Source organism: Giraffa tippelskirchi, chromosome 4, assembly GCF_054371585.1.
Source record: "Giraffa tippelskirchi isolate mGirTip1 chromosome 4, T2T-mGirTip1v1.2.pri, whole genome shotgun sequence".
In the NCBI taxonomy this organism is placed as follows: Eukaryota; Metazoa; Chordata; class Mammalia; order Artiodactyla; family Giraffidae; genus Giraffa; species Giraffa tippelskirchi.
In genome coordinates this window covers 66,164,821-66,185,335 of record NC_137278.1, presented here as the reverse complement: position 1 = coordinate 66,185,335, position 20,515 = coordinate 66,164,821, and the positions used below count along the sequence as shown (strand labels likewise).

At 36.3% G+C, this 20,515-nt stretch overlaps 1 protein-coding gene across 2 annotated transcripts in view; it reads right to left on the bottom strand.

Annotated features, from left to right (window-relative positions):
* The window catches only part of PSME4 (proteasome activator subunit 4), a 98,198-nt gene that overhangs the window by 75,050 nt on the left and 2,633 nt on the right, over positions 1-20,515 (bottom strand). For both annotated transcript variants that reach the window (XM_081589627.1, XM_081589628.1), the window contains exon 2: positions 1,099-1,239. In XM_081589627.1, the coding sequence (XP_081445753.1) occupies positions 1,099-1,239 (141 nt within the window). The remainder of the gene's footprint in view (positions 1-1,098; positions 1,240-20,515) is intronic.

Sequence of the window (20,515 nt, the reverse complement as noted above, 5' to 3'; positions counted from 1 at the left end):
GGGCATACACACTAAGGAAACCAGAATTGAAAGAGACACGGGTACCCTAATGTTCATCACAGCACTGTTTACAATAGCTAGTTCATGGAAGCAACATAGATATCCACCAGCAGATGAGTGGATAAGAAAGTTGTGGTACATATACACAGTGGAATATTACCCAGCTATTAAAAATAACACATTTGAATCAGTTCTAATGAGGTGGATGAAACTGGAGTCTATTATACAGAGTGAAGTAAGTCAGAAAGAAAAACACCAGTACAGTACATTAACGCATATATGAGGAATTTAGAAAGATGGTAACGATGACCCTATATGTGAGACGGCAAAAGAGACACAGATATACAGAACAGACTTTTGGACTCTGTGGCAGAAGGCGAGGATGGGATGATTTGAGAGAATGGCATTGAAATGTATATTATCATATGTGAATAGATCACCAGTCCAAGTTTGATGCATGAAACAGGACACTCAAAGTTGGTGCACTGGGACAACCCTGAGGGGTGGGATGGGGAGGGAGCTGGGGGGGGTTCAGGATAGGGGATCTGAACCCTATAGGGACATGCATACCCATGGCTGATTCATGTCAATGTATGGCAAAAACCACTACAATACTGTAAAGTAATTAGCCTCCAATTAAAATAATTAATTAATTTAAAAAAAGAAAAAAAGAGGCATTACAATTTGTGCCACCATTATTGTAGATGAGTTTCATACTTTCCCATACTATCTATGGAGTACTCCTTGTTTCTGGAATTGTGCTGGGTGTCCAGGATAAGGAAAAGAATAAATGATCCTTGTCTTCGCAAGGATCTTACAACTTACATAAGGGAAGAGAATTAGTATAAATGAAACAATCAGACAACATATAGTTCAGTGTGTGGTAGAGAAGAGAAGGCTTCATGGAGGAAAAATAATTTTAATTAAAAGGTTAAATTAACATATGTAGTTTAAACTTATGATCAAGTCTTCTGCAATCTTTCTCCAAAATGGTAACCTGGGACTTGGTCTTACCAAAGAACACTTGGCTCTCCTCATTCCCTAAAATCTTGAATAAAAAAAAAAAATCTTAGCAGAAATTACAACAAATGGACTTACTTTAACAAGTTGATCAAGAGACGGGCAAATCCCTGCATCATGCTGATTTCCAGTTTTGGAATTGATACCAGCTCATATAATAACTTGATAAAAAGAACATGATCTTCTTTGCTAAATTTTCTCCCATAAAGTCGAATATATCTGCAAGAGAAAAATTGATACAGACTTTAAAAATAGATATGGTGACACATTTTTGTTCATTGAGGCATTAGTCACATGCCCAAGGTGCAGAAGTAATGTAAATGTCCATTAACAGATGGATAAAGAAAATATGGTGTGTGTATATACACACACATATATATATGTGTAGGAATATTATTCACCCTTTAAGAAGAAGGCCATCATATGCTAAAATGTAGCTGGACCTTGAGGACATTATGCTAAGTGAAATAAGACAATCAAAAAAAGTCAAATACTGGATGATTATCAGTTATATGTAATATCTAAAGTAATCAAAATCACAGAAACAGAATGGTGGTTGCCGGGGCTGGGAAGGCAGAGAGAGGGAGATAACAGGGTTTCAGTCATACAAGATGAAAAAGTCCTAGAGATCTGTGGCATAACAATGTATACACACTTAACAATACCATATGGTACACCCAAAAATTGTTAAGAGGGTAAATTTAAGAGCTTGCCACAATTAAAAAAACTATGTATTGATACTCTTCAATTTCAAATGTCTTTGATGTTATTTTGTATCCACTCATCATTGTGCAGGAAAGATTTACTCTTTATTTTAATTGAGAGAGTACCAAATAAGTATTTTATCAACAAAAACCCTCTAATGATAACTGAATTCTCATCAACCTTTAATTACCTGCAATCCCACTCCTTGGCTTGCCAAAGCCTTTGACTGTGTGGATCACAATAAACTGTGGAAAATTCTGAAAGAGATGGGAATACTAGACCACCAGACCTGCCTCTTGAGAAACCTGTATGCAAGTCAGGAAGCAACAGTTAGAACTGGACATGGAACAACAGACTGGTTCCAAATAGGAAAAGGAGTACGTCAACACTGTTATGTTGCCACCCTGCTTATTTAACTTATATGCGGAGTGCATCATGAGAAACGCTGGGCTGGAGGAAGCACAAGCTGGAATCAAGATTGCTGGGAGAAATATCAATAACCTCAGATATGCAGATGACACCACCCTTATGGCAGAAAGTGAAGAAGAACTAAAGAGCCTCTTGATGAAAGTGAAAGAGGAGAGTAAAAAAGTTGGCTTAAAGCTCAACGTTCAGAAAACTAAGATCATGGCATCCGGTCCCATCACTTTATAGCAGATAGATGGGGAAACAGTGGAAACAGTGGCTGACTTTATTTTTCTGGGCTCCAAAATCACCGCAGATGGTGACTGCAGCCATGAAATTAAAAGACGCTTACTCCTTGGAAGGAAAGTTATGACCAACCTAGACAGCATATTAAAAAGCAGAGACATTACTTTGCCAACAATGGTCCGTCTAGTCAAGGCTATGGTTTTTCCAGTGGTCATGTATGGATGTGAGAGTTGGACGGTGAAGAGAGATGAGCGCCGAAGAATTGATGCTTTTGAGCTGTGGTGTTGGAGAAGACTCTCGAGAGTCCCTTGGACTGCAAGGAGATCCAACCAGTCCATCCTAAAGGAGATCAGTCCTGGGTGTTCATTGGAAGGACTGATGTTGAAGCTGAAACTCCAATACTTTGTCCATCTGCTGCGAAGAGCTGACTCACTGGAAAAGACCCTGTTGCTGGGAAAGATTGAGGGCAGGAGGAGAAAGGGATGAACAGAGGATGAGATGGCTGGATGGCATCGCCAACTCGATGGACATGAGTTTGGGTAAACTCTGGGAGTTGGTGATGGACAAGGAGGCCTGGTGTGCTGTGGTTCATGGGGTCGCAAAGACTCGGACATGACTGCATGACTGAACTGAACTGAATCCCATTCCTGGGCATGTATCCAGAGAAAAACATGATCTGAAAGGATACAGGCACTCCAATGTTCACTGCAGCACTGTTTACAGTAGCCAAGACATGGAAGCAACTTAAATGTTCATCAATAAAGGAATGGATCAAGATGTGGCACAAATATACAATGGAATATTACTCAGCCATTAAAAAGGATGAAGTAATGCTACTGCAGCAACATGGCTGGACCTAGAGAGTGTCATATGGAGTGAAGTAAGTCAAATAGAGAAGAAATAGCATATGACATCACTTATATGTGGGATTTTTTAAAAAATTGATACAAATGAACTTACTTACAAAACAGAAAGAGACTCACAGACTTAAAAAAATGAACTTATGGTTGCAGGGAAGGGGAAGGATATCAGGGCCTTTGGGAAGGTCATGAACACACTGCTATATTCAAAATGGATAACCAAAGGACCTGCTGTATAGGCACCTGGAACTGTGCTCAATGTTACGTGCCAGCCTAGATGGGAGTGGGGTTTGGAGGAGAATGGGTATATGTATATGTATGGCTGAGTCCCTCTGCTGTTCACCTGAAACAACCACAACATTGTTGATTGGCTATACCCCAACACAAAATAAAAAGTTTAAAGTTTGGGAAAAAATAAAAGTTGTTACCAAAAAAAAAAAAAAAATTCTAATGACCAATTATAACACTGCTGCTTTATTGTTGTATGGTCTTAACTGGCTTTTTGCCACAATAACCTGAAAAGAATCCCTCTGGATCTTTCCCTTATTAAACAACGCTCATGCAAGATAACAACCTATTTAAGGACTTACTGAAACTACTTTAAAATACAATATCAAAACACAATAAAACAGAACAAAAGAGTACAGACATAAAAGTTTACTGTTTTAACCACAAGAATCTTTGATGCACACTTACTAAGAATCCTGAAACAACACAGCAAGTTATCTAACTTGTACTATTTGTTTCTAGACTCATAACTATAATAAAATTAAATTGCTACAAAAAAGTACAGTTTTTAATCTCTCAATGGCTCAGAGGGTAAAGCATCTGCCTGCAATGCAGGAGACCTGGGTTCGATCCCTGGGTCAGGAAGATCCCCTGGAGAAGGAAATGGCAACCCACTCCAGTACTCTTGCCTGGAAAATCCCATGGACAGAGAAGCCTGGTAGACTACAGTCCATGGGATCACAAAGAGTTGGACACGACTGAGCAACTTCACTTCAGTTTAATCTCAAAATTGTAACGTTTTCATTTTTTTTAACTTTAGAGACTCAATGTAATCAAAAGTGTCAACTATAAGCAAGCTGAAGGAAAAGGTATCCCAAAAAGCAAGAATGACCATGGCATACTTAAGGATTAACTACTTAGAAACCAAACATAAAGTTAGAACAAATTACTGGATGCTTAAAATCATAAATTCCTGTGAGGAAGACCATTCTACAGGCAAATACACAAAGCATAGAAAAGAGCATTAATATTCTTTATATGATCTTTAGCACTTTCCCATTAACTATGATCAAACTAAACTCACGATTAACTTCTAAAATGAGAATAATTATTTTTCTTTTTCTAGAAAATCCTCAAAATTCTTGGTTCTATAAAAGCACTCTTTATTTTCTCAGGCTGCTGCATATTTATTCAGCTCTTGTCTGTCCATCCAAGGTATAATCCCATGATTTCACCTTAGTACTAGGCAACTAATCAGTATAGGGTGAGCAGCAATGAGACCAGAGATGTTGTTTTACCTTTAAGTGAATGTTTCTTAAGCACCTAGGCCAGGGAAAGTAACTGGGCTAATGAAGACAATACACAAAGACCCTAAGCCCAGGGCTGCCTGGCTGGAACTGCTGAAAAAGCATGGTACAAACTCCTGAAGTCTCCCTCAATTTCACTCTAAATTGAGGAGTAAAAGCTAGAATCATTTAAATGCTACTTTCAAACAAAAACAAACCATATCTGTAAGAAACAGCATATATCTTAAAGATAAAACAGAAGTGTCCAAAGAAACATTTCTTGTTCCCAGTGGCTACCTCAGGCCTTGTCAGGGCTCCAAGTGCCCCTGGGGTTATGCACTTACTCTCCCCTGTGGCTAAGATATTTCTGTGGAAAAACTGGAGAAAGTCTGCTCTAAGCCATTGAAATAATTTACCTACAAGCCCATTACTTTTGCTGTAGTATATAAATTATGTAAAAATGAAGGACATAAAATTCATAAACTCCAAAATTCAATACTATGAAGAGACCAACAGGCGAATCCTTAGAGGAGCTAGAACTGCTGACAAAACCAAAAACTTTAGGGGGATTACTCAGAAACTTATTTCCCCTGTTAACAGCAAATAGTTCTTCCCAACCAGAAAGTAATTCCTGTCTCAGCATTTCTCAAAACACAGCCCAAGAAGGCTACTTCTGAAAAGCACAGAAGTACTAAAAGAAGAAAGTTAATAACTGGTCTTCATTAAAATCAGGAACTTTTATTCACAATAAAATACCATGAAAAGTGAAAGCCCAGTCAGATATTTGGAACACATATCTCTATCTGACAAAGCACTCACTCAAACTGGGTCAGAACTCCTACAAGTCAATAAGAAATAGCACAAATAAACTAAAAAAAAAAAAAATGGGCAAAAGACTCAGGTAAGCACTTCTGGAAAGCCAACATCCAGATGACGGATGAGCACATGAAAAGGCACGCAACACCATCACTCAACAGTAAAAGCAAATTAAAACTACAATAGGGTACCACTCCACACCACCATACTGGCTGAAATTAAAATGCCCACAATACCCAGTTTTGGTGAGAATAGGGCAAAACCAGTTTTTACAGCCACTCTGGAAAAACTCCTTGACATCACCTCATAAATGTTCACTAGACAGACTGTTTAAACGCACATTCCTGGGCTCTATCTTAAAACTGTATGTGTTAATCACTCAGTTGTGTCCAACTCTCTGCAACCCCATGGGCTGTACCCCTCCAGGCTCCTCTATCCACGGGATTCTCTGGGCAAGAATACTGGAGTGAGTTGCCATTCCCTTTCTCCAGGGAATCTTCCCAATCCAGGGATAGAACCCAAGTCTCCTGCACTGCAGGCAGATTCTTTACCATCTGAGCCACCAGGGAAGCTCATCAAAAGTAGTCCATCAAAAATACTGGGAGTGGTAAATGCAATAAAGTTGCTTCTTTTTTCTTTCTTGAAAAAGGAAATTTTAAAAAATATTCAGAGTGGAGACTGAGAGTCTTCACTTAAAACTACTCTAGTCGTTTTTTCTTTATATTTATTCAAAAATTCTACTTTAGACTCTATTTAGAGACAATCCATTCCCTTTTCCCAAATAATTTGCACATTAAATTTTAGGACTAAAAATTTCTATTAAAATACTTCAAAACCTTAATAACAGTCATGATTGAACTTTCAAATAGGATATTTTATTAAACTGTCCAGAATATATAGATGACAAGTCATTAGGTTCCATCCTCCCACAGGAGGAAAAAAACAGTAAAATACAGAAGCACTTTTCAACTGCTTCCTCCTCACAACCTTATAGTGTTATTAGTAAAAAGCTTTACTTTTTAATCTCAAGTAAAAACAGTGGCATACCAGGAACAGTCATTATATAATCAAATGTACAATGCTGTCACGGCCTTTTCTATTATACATCCTGAAGATAAGTTTACTATATATTTCTAGAAAATTTAAGTAAAGTATAAAATTATACAGTACTATTGAAACAAACTAAGAATTAGAGCTTAACTAGAGGCTAAAAATAATTGGTTTTCAATACAGGCTTTGTCATTCGTCAGTTATTTTTCTTCAAGGCAATCACTGGGTTTCTAGGTTCTAAATATATCCACAAATAAAAGTAAAATTAACATCATTTCAAAGCAACATTAAGACTGTGTTGTTATAAAACATATAAGGCATTTGGCAAAGAAATGTAATCTTAAGTAAGTGCTTTACTTTGGGTAGTCCTACTTACAAGACAAAAAATGAAACTTTAACTTGAAATTTTAAAAGCCAGAATTTAAATACTGTCATTGAAAGTACTTAAAAGCATTTGTGGATGATTTAAAAAAAAAAATCACATCCAGCAATATGCCTTAAATAAAAATTCAAAATATCAAAGTCAAAATACCAAAAATCTTTTCAATGCACATTTGCAATAATAAATATTTCCTGAAAAAAACCCTGAAAGTCTGATAAAGGAATGGTTTGTTAAATTGTGGTTTATGCCTTTAGACTACAGTGCAGTCATTTAAAATAGTTTTCAAAGAATTTTATGTATGTCAAATATCATATCATATGAAATATCATGATACAAAACATTCACAATATGTAACTAAACAAAAAGAAACATTCATGCGTTCAGTTCATGCGTTAGGATTAAAAAATAAAGCAAACACTATAAAATACTACTTCTTGATGGTCAAACTGACTCATATTCTTCTGTATACCTCTGTTTATGCAAACTGTTTTAAAGGAAACAGGCATTATCTATTATAATTAAAATTAACGTAAAAATATTTCATATCAACTTCTGTTGTACAATGCTTATAACTAGGTAATTAATATTTCTGCATTTCTGCTATTATCTTAATTAAAAAACCCTTTATCAACAACTACTCAAGTCCTACTTAAAAGAGCACAGGAGAGATTCCTTGGAGGTCCAGTGGTTAGGACTCAGCACTTTCACTGCTGTGCTCCAAGCTCAATTCCTGGTGGGGGAAGTGAGATTTTGCAAGCAGTACAGTGGCCAAAGCAATTTTTTAAATAAATAAGAGCATAGGAGTCAAGTTGTCACCAGCCAAAAAATGAGACCATAAATCACAATAATTAACTGCAAAAGATGTTTAAATTAAGTTCATAAAGAATAAAAGGTATCACCATTTTGCCATCTATAACAGATGCAGGATGGCCACTAACATCACAAAAAGAGAACATTAGAGGTTACTCATCTCCTGATACAATTATACAATACCGACTATTATACAGTCCTGAAACAGAAAATTAAACTTTATGTGCTGAAGAACAGCAACAAAATCAATTACTGCGTGTCTTTACCACTTCAGTCTGACTTCCACTAAAGCAAAAGTGGAAACGTAATTAGAATTATATAATTAATAAAGCTGACTTTAAAAGACACAATGAAATATTGTAAGCTTACAGAAACTATGCCTTTTTTTCAATCTTTCTGTGGAACACCCATAAACACTGGTTGTAAAATACACTACAAACAAAACCTTACTTAATTCTAACATGTGGATATTACATTGGCCAGAGTCTGATTACAGTAAAATGTAAATTAGAAAATATCAACCAAGTGTAACAAAAAGAAACCAAATCATTTAAAAGCATGCATACGAGTCAATTAAATAATCACTATCAGACTTAAGGTAGACTCCTCCATGAGGTACTTCCTTTAAAATCATATTCAGTCAATAATGACTATTCTTACTGTTATCAAGCAGCATTATTCTGAATCTAGATTAAGAGTAAACTAGGAAACAAAAATAATGATAATTGTTTCAGGAAAGGCAGAATAGTACGACGTCAATGCTATAATTATACCTAAAACATCTGAAAGTGTTAGTCGCTCAGTAGTGTCCAACTCTCTGGGACACCACGGACTATAGCCTGCCAGGCTCCTCTGTCCATGGAATTCTCCAGGCAAGAATACAGCAGTGGGTTGCCATTCCCTTTTTCCAGGGGATCTTCCCGACCCAGGGATCGAACCTGCATCTCCTGCATGGCAAGCGTATTCTTTATCATCTGAGCCACCAGGAAGCCCTGAGACAATCAACTAAAAAACCACTTTTAGACTACATAAGAAAATTTGCAGAACAGTTTTTTTAAAAGTCAGCAGGCTTCCTGTATGGCTCCCAAATAAAATAGAACAGTAGTTGAAGAAATACTGCACCATTTATAATACCAACAAATGATTAATTAGAAATATCTCTAAAGAAAAGTGCAGGAGTTAATTTTAACACAATAAAAAGTGTACTAAAATGTAAAATATTTGAATAAAAAGTGAGGCATAACAGGGAATTCTACTCAATACTCTATAATGGCCTATATGGGAAAAGAATCTAAAAAAAGAGTGAATATATATACAACTTACTCACTTTGCTGTACAATTGAAACACAACAGTGTAAATCGACTATACTCCAGTAAAAAATTTTTAAAGAGACACCCGAAAATGCAAAAAAAAAAAAAAAAAATTGTAGACATAAGGAATTTTAAAAAATGTGTTTTAATACCTGACAGCTAGGGCTAAACGACAAGTATTTTATAGAAAGGAAAACTAAGATGACCAGTGAAATCCTTGACCAACTGCAAAATTAATTTATTTCACACAGTAACTTCAACTCCTCCCTCTACCAAAACAATAAATATACATCCTATCCCTGCACTGTATCAGCTCCAGTCTTTCTCTTCTGTTCCTAAGTGCAAGTCACTCAGTCGTGTCCAACTCTTTGCAACCCCATGGACTGTAGCCCGCCAGACTCCCCTGTCCATGGAATTCTCCAGGCCAGAATACTGGAATGGGTAGCCATTCCCCTCTCCAGGGGATCTTCCCAACCCAGCGATCGAACCCAGGTCTCCTGCATTGAAGGCGGGTTCTTTACCGTCTGAGCCACCAGGGAACCCCTCTGTTCCTAAGGTGCCACGAAATAGAAAAAATCTAAAAAGGTAAAATTATCAGATAAATCTAGAGGATGGAGCATTACTTTGACTTCATTCCATGACTAAGTCCTGAAATACATTACGTTAAAAATGTCAATACAGCTTCTCACTGCTAGGAACAGTAAATGAACAGATAAAATGAAAGGTTTTCTCATAAAACCACCTCTCTTTTCACTCAATTATGTATTTATTCAAAAAGCATTTCTAAAACAAATGACATGTACAGTATGACTCAAATTGTTCCTTTAGGTCAAGAACTCAAAATCAGATGTAAGGAAACGTTTATCAGAAAACTAAGTAATATACTGAAGGAGGGGCATAAATCCAGTTTATCATTAGAATTTTGTGATTTTTTTTAACCAAAAGTTTCATTACATATAAGTGATTATTGAACCCAATATTGAAAGATTAGAGAGCTGTCATGACTCTGAATAGGGAACTAGAGTTCAGTATAATCTGAGCAGTTGGGGAAAGAGGTGGCAAGAGGCACAAAAGATGGCTCTAGGTAAAGGAACACAGCAAGAAAAGCAACTTTCTGTGACAAGAAGACACAGCTGGTGGGGTGGGAGGGAGGCTCAAGAAGGAGGGGATAAATATATACTTATGGCTGATTCATACTGTTGTACAAGAGAAAACAATACAACATTGTAAAGCGATTAAAAGTAAATTAAAAAAAAAAAGACAGCCAAAAGAACATTACTTGTTCTATTTTCCCTTCAAAAAAGTCAAACTGAGGATCAAGAAAAGGAATAGATTATCACAAACAACCAAACAAGGATATTAATTCCAAGTGACTGCTGCTTGGGATGAAGGCAACAAAGGTGCCATCTACAGTAGAGGATGTCTTACGTTTCCATGTTAAGTTGCTTTGCAACTCCCAACATTATAATCAACTCTGGACAGAGAGAATAGTTATGTATTTCAGCACAGTAGCCAAGCAAGCATGAACAAGATGGTTATACAAGTTTGCTGAGAATTCAAACTGCTCTTTGTCAGTCCCGTGGGCAAGTCATTTAATCTTCAGTGCATGTGTATAAAACCTGGGTTTCCTCACAAGGCTATGGGGATAGAGAACTGATTAACGGGCATGAAAGACATTCTTTGATTTAACTATGCTAGAATGGGACTCCAGGTACAGCTGTTCTCTTGTAAGTTTCCCAGATGTCTCACTAGGTTTCAGAACCACTGCACCTAAGCAGACTGACAGGAGCATAATTTATGCTTTTTAAAATCTATTTAAATCGTTGAGAATATAACACTAATACAATGTTTCAATTTATATTTCTTTAATTACTTGTGAGGCTAAACATATCTTAAGATAATTTGCCTTTAAAAAAGATAAAAAGCTAAAACCTTAAAAAAAAGGGGGGGGGCAACCCAGAGAATAAACAATGAGTTAAGTTATAGATTATAAGACAATGTTCCTTCAACATCCATTATTAAGCCATGCTGGAAATTTGTGGATGGGACAATAAACCTATACATTTTCTTTTCTTTATTTTTCTAACCAACTATAAGTTGCATCCTTGAGAACTGAGAGGAAAATATTACTAGAGAGGGGGGAATTATTATTTTATCAGGAAAGCAATATATACTTATTTAAATGATTCAAATAGTAGAGCAAGCATACAAATTTGAAAACTGTTGCCTATGCCTGTTAAGAGCCTAGATAATATCCTTCCAGACTTTATTTATATACAAATGTACCTATGTATATACTTTTCAAAAACACAAATGTAATGATAATATAAATATTGCTTACTACTTTTTTTTTTACTTAACGGAAGCTCAAACCACTGTTCAATGCCTATAAAATGTGGTGGCAGGGACCTCTGCATCACTAATATTTAACTCTCAGCTCTTACCAGAGATGAAACAAGGTGAACACTGAGCAACTTTTTTGCAGCTGATTGAACATACAAGTATACCTTGAGAAATACAATGACTTAAGTAATTACAAACAGCTCCTCCAGGGCTAGTTCTATTTTTAAAACAAAAAACCTTCAAACTGACAATAAATATCTGACCAAGTTAAACAAACTGAGAGTAGGTTTCCAAAACACTGAAAGCCAGGTCTGTCATCTTTATCAAGTGTAGCATAATACCTCTGACGGAAGGCACTAAAGGGACAGAGACCCAAGGTTCACTCTCCTCTTTACTTCCACCTACCACAGGTTGAATAACACACTGGAGTTTCAGCATATTATATGTCAGAGTTATGTCCTTTATGACTTACTAAAATTGACACGAGAATCTCTAGTAAAGTCATTCACTATTAACACCTAATGATTCCTCTATTTTTCTCCCAATTGCTTCTCTCTTGAAGCACAGATAAGCGGCATTCATTTCTTGAAATGTTCTACTATCATTTAAGAGCCAGACATGGCAACAGGCAATGGAAACAAAAATAAGTAACAAATGGCCCTACAGCATGCAGCCTAGAGAGAGGGACAGACAACTGATTATTTCAATATGATGGTCTGAGTACAGACTAACACGTGTGCTCAATTTGCTCCACCTCTGTTCCCACACATTAAACATCTTCCTCCAAATTCCTCCTTACCTAGTCAAATCCCATCTCAAGGCTCAGCTGCAGTTTCTCCTTCCCTGGAAGTCTTCCCAGGTGATACAGCCCAGGCAGCTTTCCTTACTCTGGACATATGGTTAAGAGCAAAATCCTTGTGGTCAGCAAGCAAACTGGCTGTTACATAACCTAAGATTCATTTCTTCAAAGGTAAAACTGAGATAATAAATGTACCTACAGTTAATTGTGAAAATCAAATGAAATAACAAATATAAAGCCTTTAGTATACTGTTGGCACATACTGAGCCCTCAACAGATGGTAGTTAGTATCTATTCCACTCATTTAACGATCTATGGGGCTTCCCTGTAGCTCAGTTGGTAAAGAATCTGCCTGCAATGGCAGGAGGGAAAGTGAAAGTCGCTCAGTCATGTCCGACTCTGCAACCCCATGGACTGTCCATGGAATTCTCCAGGCCAGAATACTGGAGTGGGTAGCCTTTCCCTTCTCCAGGGGATCTTCCCAACCCAGAGATCGAACCCATGTCTCCCACATTGCAGGCGGATTCTTTACCAACTGGGCTATCAGGGAAGCAATGCAGGAGACCTGGGTTTAATTCCTGGGTCAGGAAGATCCCCTGATAAGGGAATGGCTACCCACTCCAGTGGTAATGGGGAATGCTCTCTTGTAAAATCCCTTGGGTTACTGATATTTGGGGGGCTTCCTTGATGCCTCAATGGTAAAGAATCTGCCTGCAATGCGGGAGACCTGGGTTCAATCCTTGGGTCAGGAAAATTCCCTGGAGGAGGACATGGCAACCCACTCCAGTATTCTTGCCTGTAGAATCCCATGGACAGAGAAGCCTGGCGGGCTACAGCCCTTATGGCACATAGAGTTGGACGTGACTGAGCGCGCATGCACACACTGATATTTTTAAACTGTTGCGACTTTTTATTTTCATCCTTTGTATCTTGATAGCTCAATAAGTAGGTGTGGATTATATATCTAAAGTATTGAAAGGAACTTGAAAAATGAGTAGCTTTCAAAATTTTTTGGCCACAATCCACATTAATAAATATAGAATGTAGTATACACAAAAACATATGTATAATTGAAACAAAGGTCATGATCATTCACCTTTATTACTTCTAAATTCACTCTAATAAATTTAGTCTAGTTCAACAAATCAAACCAAATCACACCCAAAGTGGTTGAGACCTACTAAACTGACTTCACAGCTCTTTGGTCATAACCACAAATTCAGGGTTAAAACACTTAAAAATGAAAAAAATAAAATAAAAAAAAATAAAAAAAACACTTAAAAATGGAACCTTTGGATGAAATATTATGAGACTTCCAAACACAAACAAAAAAACAAAACATGGTAAAAAAGGTCTTAGAATATCTGTCTGTTAAACTTTGAGTTTAAAAATCACACTTCTAAAATCATTCCTAAATTGTTAAATCACAACTTTTCTCCTGCTATACACCGAAGAGGGACCTCTGTTTTGTATATGTTGACAGAACTTTGAGAACATTTTATTAACTAGGATCTCTGGAAGTAACCTACCTTCCCTCAGAACACAAGCTATGCCAACTAAACTCTTCAGGAATGTGTCCAAAATACAAGCACTCGTGAACATTCATAAAATGTCTTGCTATAAAAACTTCCTTCATCCCTGGCTTAAAAAAAGGAAAATGTCATACAGAGAACTAATGGTTACCAGTGGGGAAAGGTAAGAGGGAGAGGCAATATAGGAGGAGAGGATTAAGAAGTACAAACTATTATGTATAAAATAAGCTACAAGGACATATTGTATAATACAGGGGACATAGCCAATATTTTACAGTAACTATAAATGGATTCCTTTGTAGCTTAGCTGGTAAAGAATCCACTTGCAATGCAGGAGACCTGGGTTCGATCCCTGGGTTGGGAAGATCCCTTGGAAAAGGGAAAGGCTACCCATTCCAGTATTCTGACCTGGAGAATTCCATGGACTGTATAGTCCAAGGGGTCACAAAGTGCCGAACACGACTGAGTAACTTTCACTTCATAAATGGAGCACAGTCTTTAAAAATTGTGAATCATCTTGTATACCTGTAACATATATTGAAAACCAACTATACTTCAACTAAAAAAATTAAGTAGAAAGGAAAAAAGAGAATTGTCAGAAAATGAAATGAAACACCCACACTTAACAACCCAAAGATTACTAACATATTCTATTTAAGCTGCCTACCATGACAAGATTACAAAGCATTTTTAATAATTCTTAAGCAATTTACAACTTACTTGAACAAAAATACTATTTTCAAATCCATTTCACAGCTGCAATGGTGTTAAGTTTTTTTCTTAGAAAGGGAAAAGGCCTTTATTACATTTTCTTAACTCTAAAATTTAGGATCTAGGTATTATTATTATTTTTAAAGCCAAATTAGCATAAAAAGGTAATGACCACTACCAAAATTTTATGGTTCATCTATCAAAAAATTGTAGTAACAATACTCTAAATTTTTTAACACTAAATATTTAACAATAATGATGATAGCTTTATTTTTAAATGAGAATTTCAAACTCCCTGATGCAACCGATACAATCTGCTCTCTTCTCTAAATAACTCTGTTAAACCCCATTCCCTTTACCTTCCCCCTCTCTCTTTAGGTTACACCATTCTCTTCCTCAACCGAGATGCTCCTTCCCTCCACTTCTTTGGTTAAATATACACTTTCTTTTGAACCCAATATTAAAATAGATCTCTCCCCAAAGTCATTTTTCTCCATTATGACTGTCAAAGTAACAATTCATTAGAAACTGCATAATGTTTTAGATGACAACGAAACAGTTAATTCTAATATTACTGAGTACCTACGAATGTACATATGCTATACTGTATGCCAGGGGGTGCAATGAAGGAGAGGTAAATTATGAAAGACTCTGACCCCAAGAAAGCTCACAGTAGAGGGAAGGTAGGTACACGAAGAACATAAAAGCATGAGTAAGGAATCACAAGAGAGTACACTAAAAGGGAAGCAATGCCTAGGCCGAATATGGAAGTAGCCAACTTTAGGATTCCAAATGGGAATATTTATAGTATGTGCCGCTTTTAACATTCCAGTGGCCAGTCTCAATGAATGCAGAGGGTTTTGGTTGTTGTTTGCTAGATGTTGCTCTCATTATCATGTTCTCAGCTTGCTTTTCACATGGTACACATGAGATTAAGGTCTAAATTTTCTACAAAGGTTAGAGGGAAACACGGATTTGAATTTTATATTTAAAATTGGGGAAGGAGGTTCACTAGAAATGAGTAGCATTTAACAGCAAAAAGAGAACCTCTAGGTTCTACAATGAGAACAACAGGTTTAGACGTTGTGCACTTATTCACTAGTAATTGCCCCTTAAAAAACATTAGGAATTTGCCTCTTTCACGTCAATTAAGAACATTTATTTACTTCAAGACAATTTGATGTTAATAAACACTTCATCAAGAGCACTTGAAGAAATTGTTTTTAAGTAATAAGATCAGATCTCAAAAGAAAACAAATGGTACTGTTTCACTAATTTTTTTCTAACTGCCTTTTTCAGTGTCTCAATGTAGGGCATTAAAAACACACTTGTCAAGAGTGTGAATTTTTAAGTAACGCACTTAGCATTCATATTTTCTTCACCCTCCAATTTTTTGATAGCGTTACACCTTGCTTGCTCTGTTCTAAATGAACAAAAATGTGCACTAAGAGAAAAAGAACACTCTGGAAGCTTCCTGGAGGGCAAAATTCTTTCACTGACATATCCTCATTGTCAAAAACAGTGCCCAGCCCATACAAGGCACTCACAAAATAATTTGCTCACACTCCTGCCTCTACTACTTTGCATCAGGCTGTGTATTAATGTATGAACCTCACAGTACAGTCAAAAATAAAAGAAGAGATAATTCAAGGCAGATTTTGTTACTCCAGGATTGATTCTATGTCTCCAAAGTTGAGGGGGAAAGAAAGATGTTATAATACGAAAACATTCATGAATGAACTGTTTCTTTTCTCTCTGTCCATGAGGTCTGTTTATAGTAAACCTTAAACAAAACCATGCAAATGAAATGGAAACTCAAGAGTAAAATCACAAATTCAGCAAAAAGTCAAGTGAACTTCATGAGGCTGATCAACGTAAATTGTTACTTTTTTTAAAGTTTGATAATGACATTGGTACTGATTTTTTGTTTCATTCCTTCTCCCTTAAAGATATATGCCAGAAATATTTATGAATGAAGAATATGCTTCAAAAAAAAAAAAAGGTTTTAAGGGTGTGGTGGTAGGAGGAACATGATTGGCCCTGAGTTGATAACTGTTGAACATGGGTGATGGGTACACCCAGGTTCATTATATTATTCTTTCCTCTTTTGTATATGTTTGGCATTTTTCCATAATAAAAAATACTTAAAGAAAAAAGTTAGACAACTATTCACATCAGAATCTGTCAATGACAAAGGAGCCAAAAATATACAATGGAGAAACGGCAATCTCTTTAACAAGTGGTGCTCAGAAAACTGGTCAACCACTTGTAAAAGAATAAAACTAGAACACTTTCTAACACCATACCCCAAATAACACCATACTCAAAATGGATTAAAGATCTAAATGTAAGACTAGAAACTATAAAACTCCTAGAGGAAAACATAGGCAAAATACTCTCTAACATAAATCACAGCAAGATCTTCTATGACCCTCTGGAAATAAAAGCAAAAATAAACAAATGGGACCTAATTAAACTTAAAAGCTTTTGCACAACAAAGGAAACTATAAGCAAGGTGAAAAGACAGCCTTCAGAGTGGGAGAAAATAATAGCAAAACGAAGCAACTGACAAAGAATTAATCTCAAAAATATACAAGCAGCTCATGCAGCTCAATACCAGAAAAATAAATGACCCAATCAAAAAATGGGCCAAAGAACTAAACAGACATTTCTCCAAAGAAGACATACAGATGGCTAACAAAACATGAAAAGATGCTCAACATCACTCATTATCAGAGAAATGCAAATCAAAACCACAATGAGGTACCATCTCACCTCGGCCAGAATGGCTGCTATCAAAAAGTCTACAAACAATAAATGCTGGAGAGGGTGCAGAGAAAAAGGAACCCTCTTACACTGTTGGTGGGAATGTAAACTAGTACAGCCACTATGGAGAACAGTGTGGAGATTCCTTAGAAAACTGGAAATAGAACTGCCATATGACCCAGAAATCCCACTGCTGGGCATACACACTGAAGAAGCCAAAATTGAAGAGACACGTGTACCCCAATGTTCATCGCAGCACTGTTTACAATAGCTAGGACACGCAAGCAACCTAGATGTCCGTCGGCAGACAAATGGATAAGAAAGTTTGGTACATATACACAGTGGAATATTACTCAGCTACTAAAAAGAACACATTTGAATCAGTTCTAATGAGGTGGATGAAACTGGAGCCTATTATACAGAGTGAAGTAAGTCAGAAAGAAAAACACCAATACAGTATATTAATGTATATAATATGGAATTTAGAAAGACAGTAACAACGACTCTATACGCAAGACAGCAAAAGAGACACAGATATAAAGAACAGACTTTTGGACTCTATGAGAGAAGGCGAGAATGGGATGATTTGAGAGAACAGCATTGAAACATGTATATTACCATATGTGAAATAGATGACCAGTCCAAGTTTGATGCATGAAACAGGGCACTCAAAGTTGGTGCACTGGGACAACACAGAGGGTTGGGAGGGATGGGGGACACATGTACACTGGTGGCTGATTCATGTCAATGTATGGTAAAAACCACCACAATATTGTAATTAGCCTCCAATTAAAATAAATTAATTAAAAAAAATTTTTAATGGGATTTTGCCACTTACTTGGCAAAATGTGACTTTAGCAAGCTATTTAATCTCTACTGGTGATAGTTTTTTTAAATCTTAACATGCTAAGTTCAATATACATGTAATCTAATAAAATAGAATGTTTCACTCTATCTTCAAAACTCAAAAAAAAAAAAAAAAGAATCTGTCGATGACAAATGAGACTCTGGCAGAAGCAGCCAGTTAGCTAGTGAAAAGAAAACTGACAAGACATTTTAAAAGAAAAATCCCTGGAAAATGCGAAGGGCCTCAGATATTTTTAAAAATTGATGTTTGACATTGCTATGTAAAATCAAATGTATGCCTATGTAGGGACAGGGGGTGTATGAGAACTCTGCACTTTCTGCTCAATTTTGCTCTGAACCTAAATCTGCTCTAAAGAATAGTATGTTAATTTAAAACAAAAACGTGAAAGATAACTCATCATGCTGTTTTACAACTTTAGCAGAAAAATCCATGTCTCCAAAATCAATTAATTCATTTATTTTGTTTTCCCTATGAATAATCAACTTTCTCACTACAAAATTTAGGGTCCTGTTTTGAGTGTGGCCATTTAATAACAAAGACAAACTTTTTTCTATCACCTTCTCTAACTGGTTCTCACTGATGAATGTGGCAATTTGCCAAGATTTCAAGATTCTTTTACAAATAAAAAGCTTATCTTTATTGTGTACTTCACAATTTCAATACTCAAATATTAGATATTCTGTTAAGTACATCATATTAATAGACAACTGAGATTTAGTGGTTAGCATTTTCTTCTTTCTTCTCCAACAGAGAGATGATGTGAATTTGGGTGTTCCTGTGGTCACGTATTACTTTCCAGAAGAGGAGGTTAATATATTTGATAATGTATATCTTGACTAAACAAGTTCCCAGTGGTTATATAATCTAATTAAATACGTGATTCGGTTTAATCCAATTCCTATCTAGTAAGGCCACATAATAGTCTTAATAATAATTAACCATGAGAACTACAGTTTAATTAGCAAATGAAATGATTCTCAGTGTAATACAATCATTTCATTATAAAACAGCAGAAAATTATAACATTTTCACTGAAACAAAGCATCTAAATTTGTTCCATAATACTCCAAATTCACATATGCTGCTAAAATAAAAATTCTGCTTAAAAATAAGAAAAAAAACACCAAAGAAATAAATGATCAAAATTTGTGTTTAATATTTTGCTTTTATGAAACAGTCTGCTGCTAAGTTTTAGGTTTGAAAAACCATTTCTAGTCTACACTCCCACTCTCCAGAAGAGGACTCTAAAGCTAAGAGAGGTTAAGCAAGACCAAGATGGCAACAGCAGCAAAGCCAGGTACAGATAAACCTCTTTTGCCTAGACTTCACTGCCTCTCAGGAAAAGAGGCACCTCCTTGTCCTCCAGGAGGACAAGGGAGAAAAAGCAAACTTCAAGATTACCTTTCTTCAACTCCTTTCATTCTCCACATGGGCCAAACCAATTATTTACAGGTATTTTTCACTCAGTGTCCAGGAGGTATCTTGACAGCTGTGTTCCAAAGACTATTAGTTTGTACCTCTTTTCTCTAATTTGTTTCCTTGCTTCTTAAAAACTAGTCCCCTGATGTATTACATCACACAATCTCTCCTCAACAGGCAGTACTAATACTTTAAGCTGTCTGGACAAGAGACCTTGAATTATATTACGAGGACAATTTCTAAAATACCCAGAAATAACTTTTCTTCAGAGAACTGCTAAACAGACCTGCAAGTCTTAAGAAGGATTGAAACGTAATCATAGCCATCAAAATAAAACAGAAAGTAAAAAAAAATTAGAGGGGAGAGTCTGAGTATCTCCTGGACGAGAACACTACCCAGTCCTGCAACACCCAGATTGGGGATGTACTGGTTGGGGATCCAGTCCCAGTGTCCCTAAACAGTATTTACATTCTAGGCTTCTTTGGGAATGCACTTGATCCAGGCAACTATTTCCAGTACTTTACAAACTGCTTCAACAGTCCTTGTAGAAAGATACACACTGGCTTATTTTAGGCTTTACAGGATAAAAAATAAAATAAAAATCATACCAGAGCAGGAATGTTTCTCAAGAATTATTTAGTCCATCTCCCTCACTTCTCTCACATGCATACCGACACACATGATTAAAGTAATTTGCCCATAATCACAGAGCTAGTGGGAGAAATTAGATTTTATTTTCATTATTACTTGCCATTTCTCTACAAAGTATTACGTATGGTCACTACTAAGGCAACTGCTAGCTATCATCACATGTTTTGGCCTCATGTAGATGTAAACTTGTGCAACACACACAAGGCTTAAAAAACAAGTACAACTATAAGCAGGTCACCTTAACACGACTTAGGAGAAAAACATACACCCAAGATCACAACATGTCCCACCAAGTTCAAAATGTCAT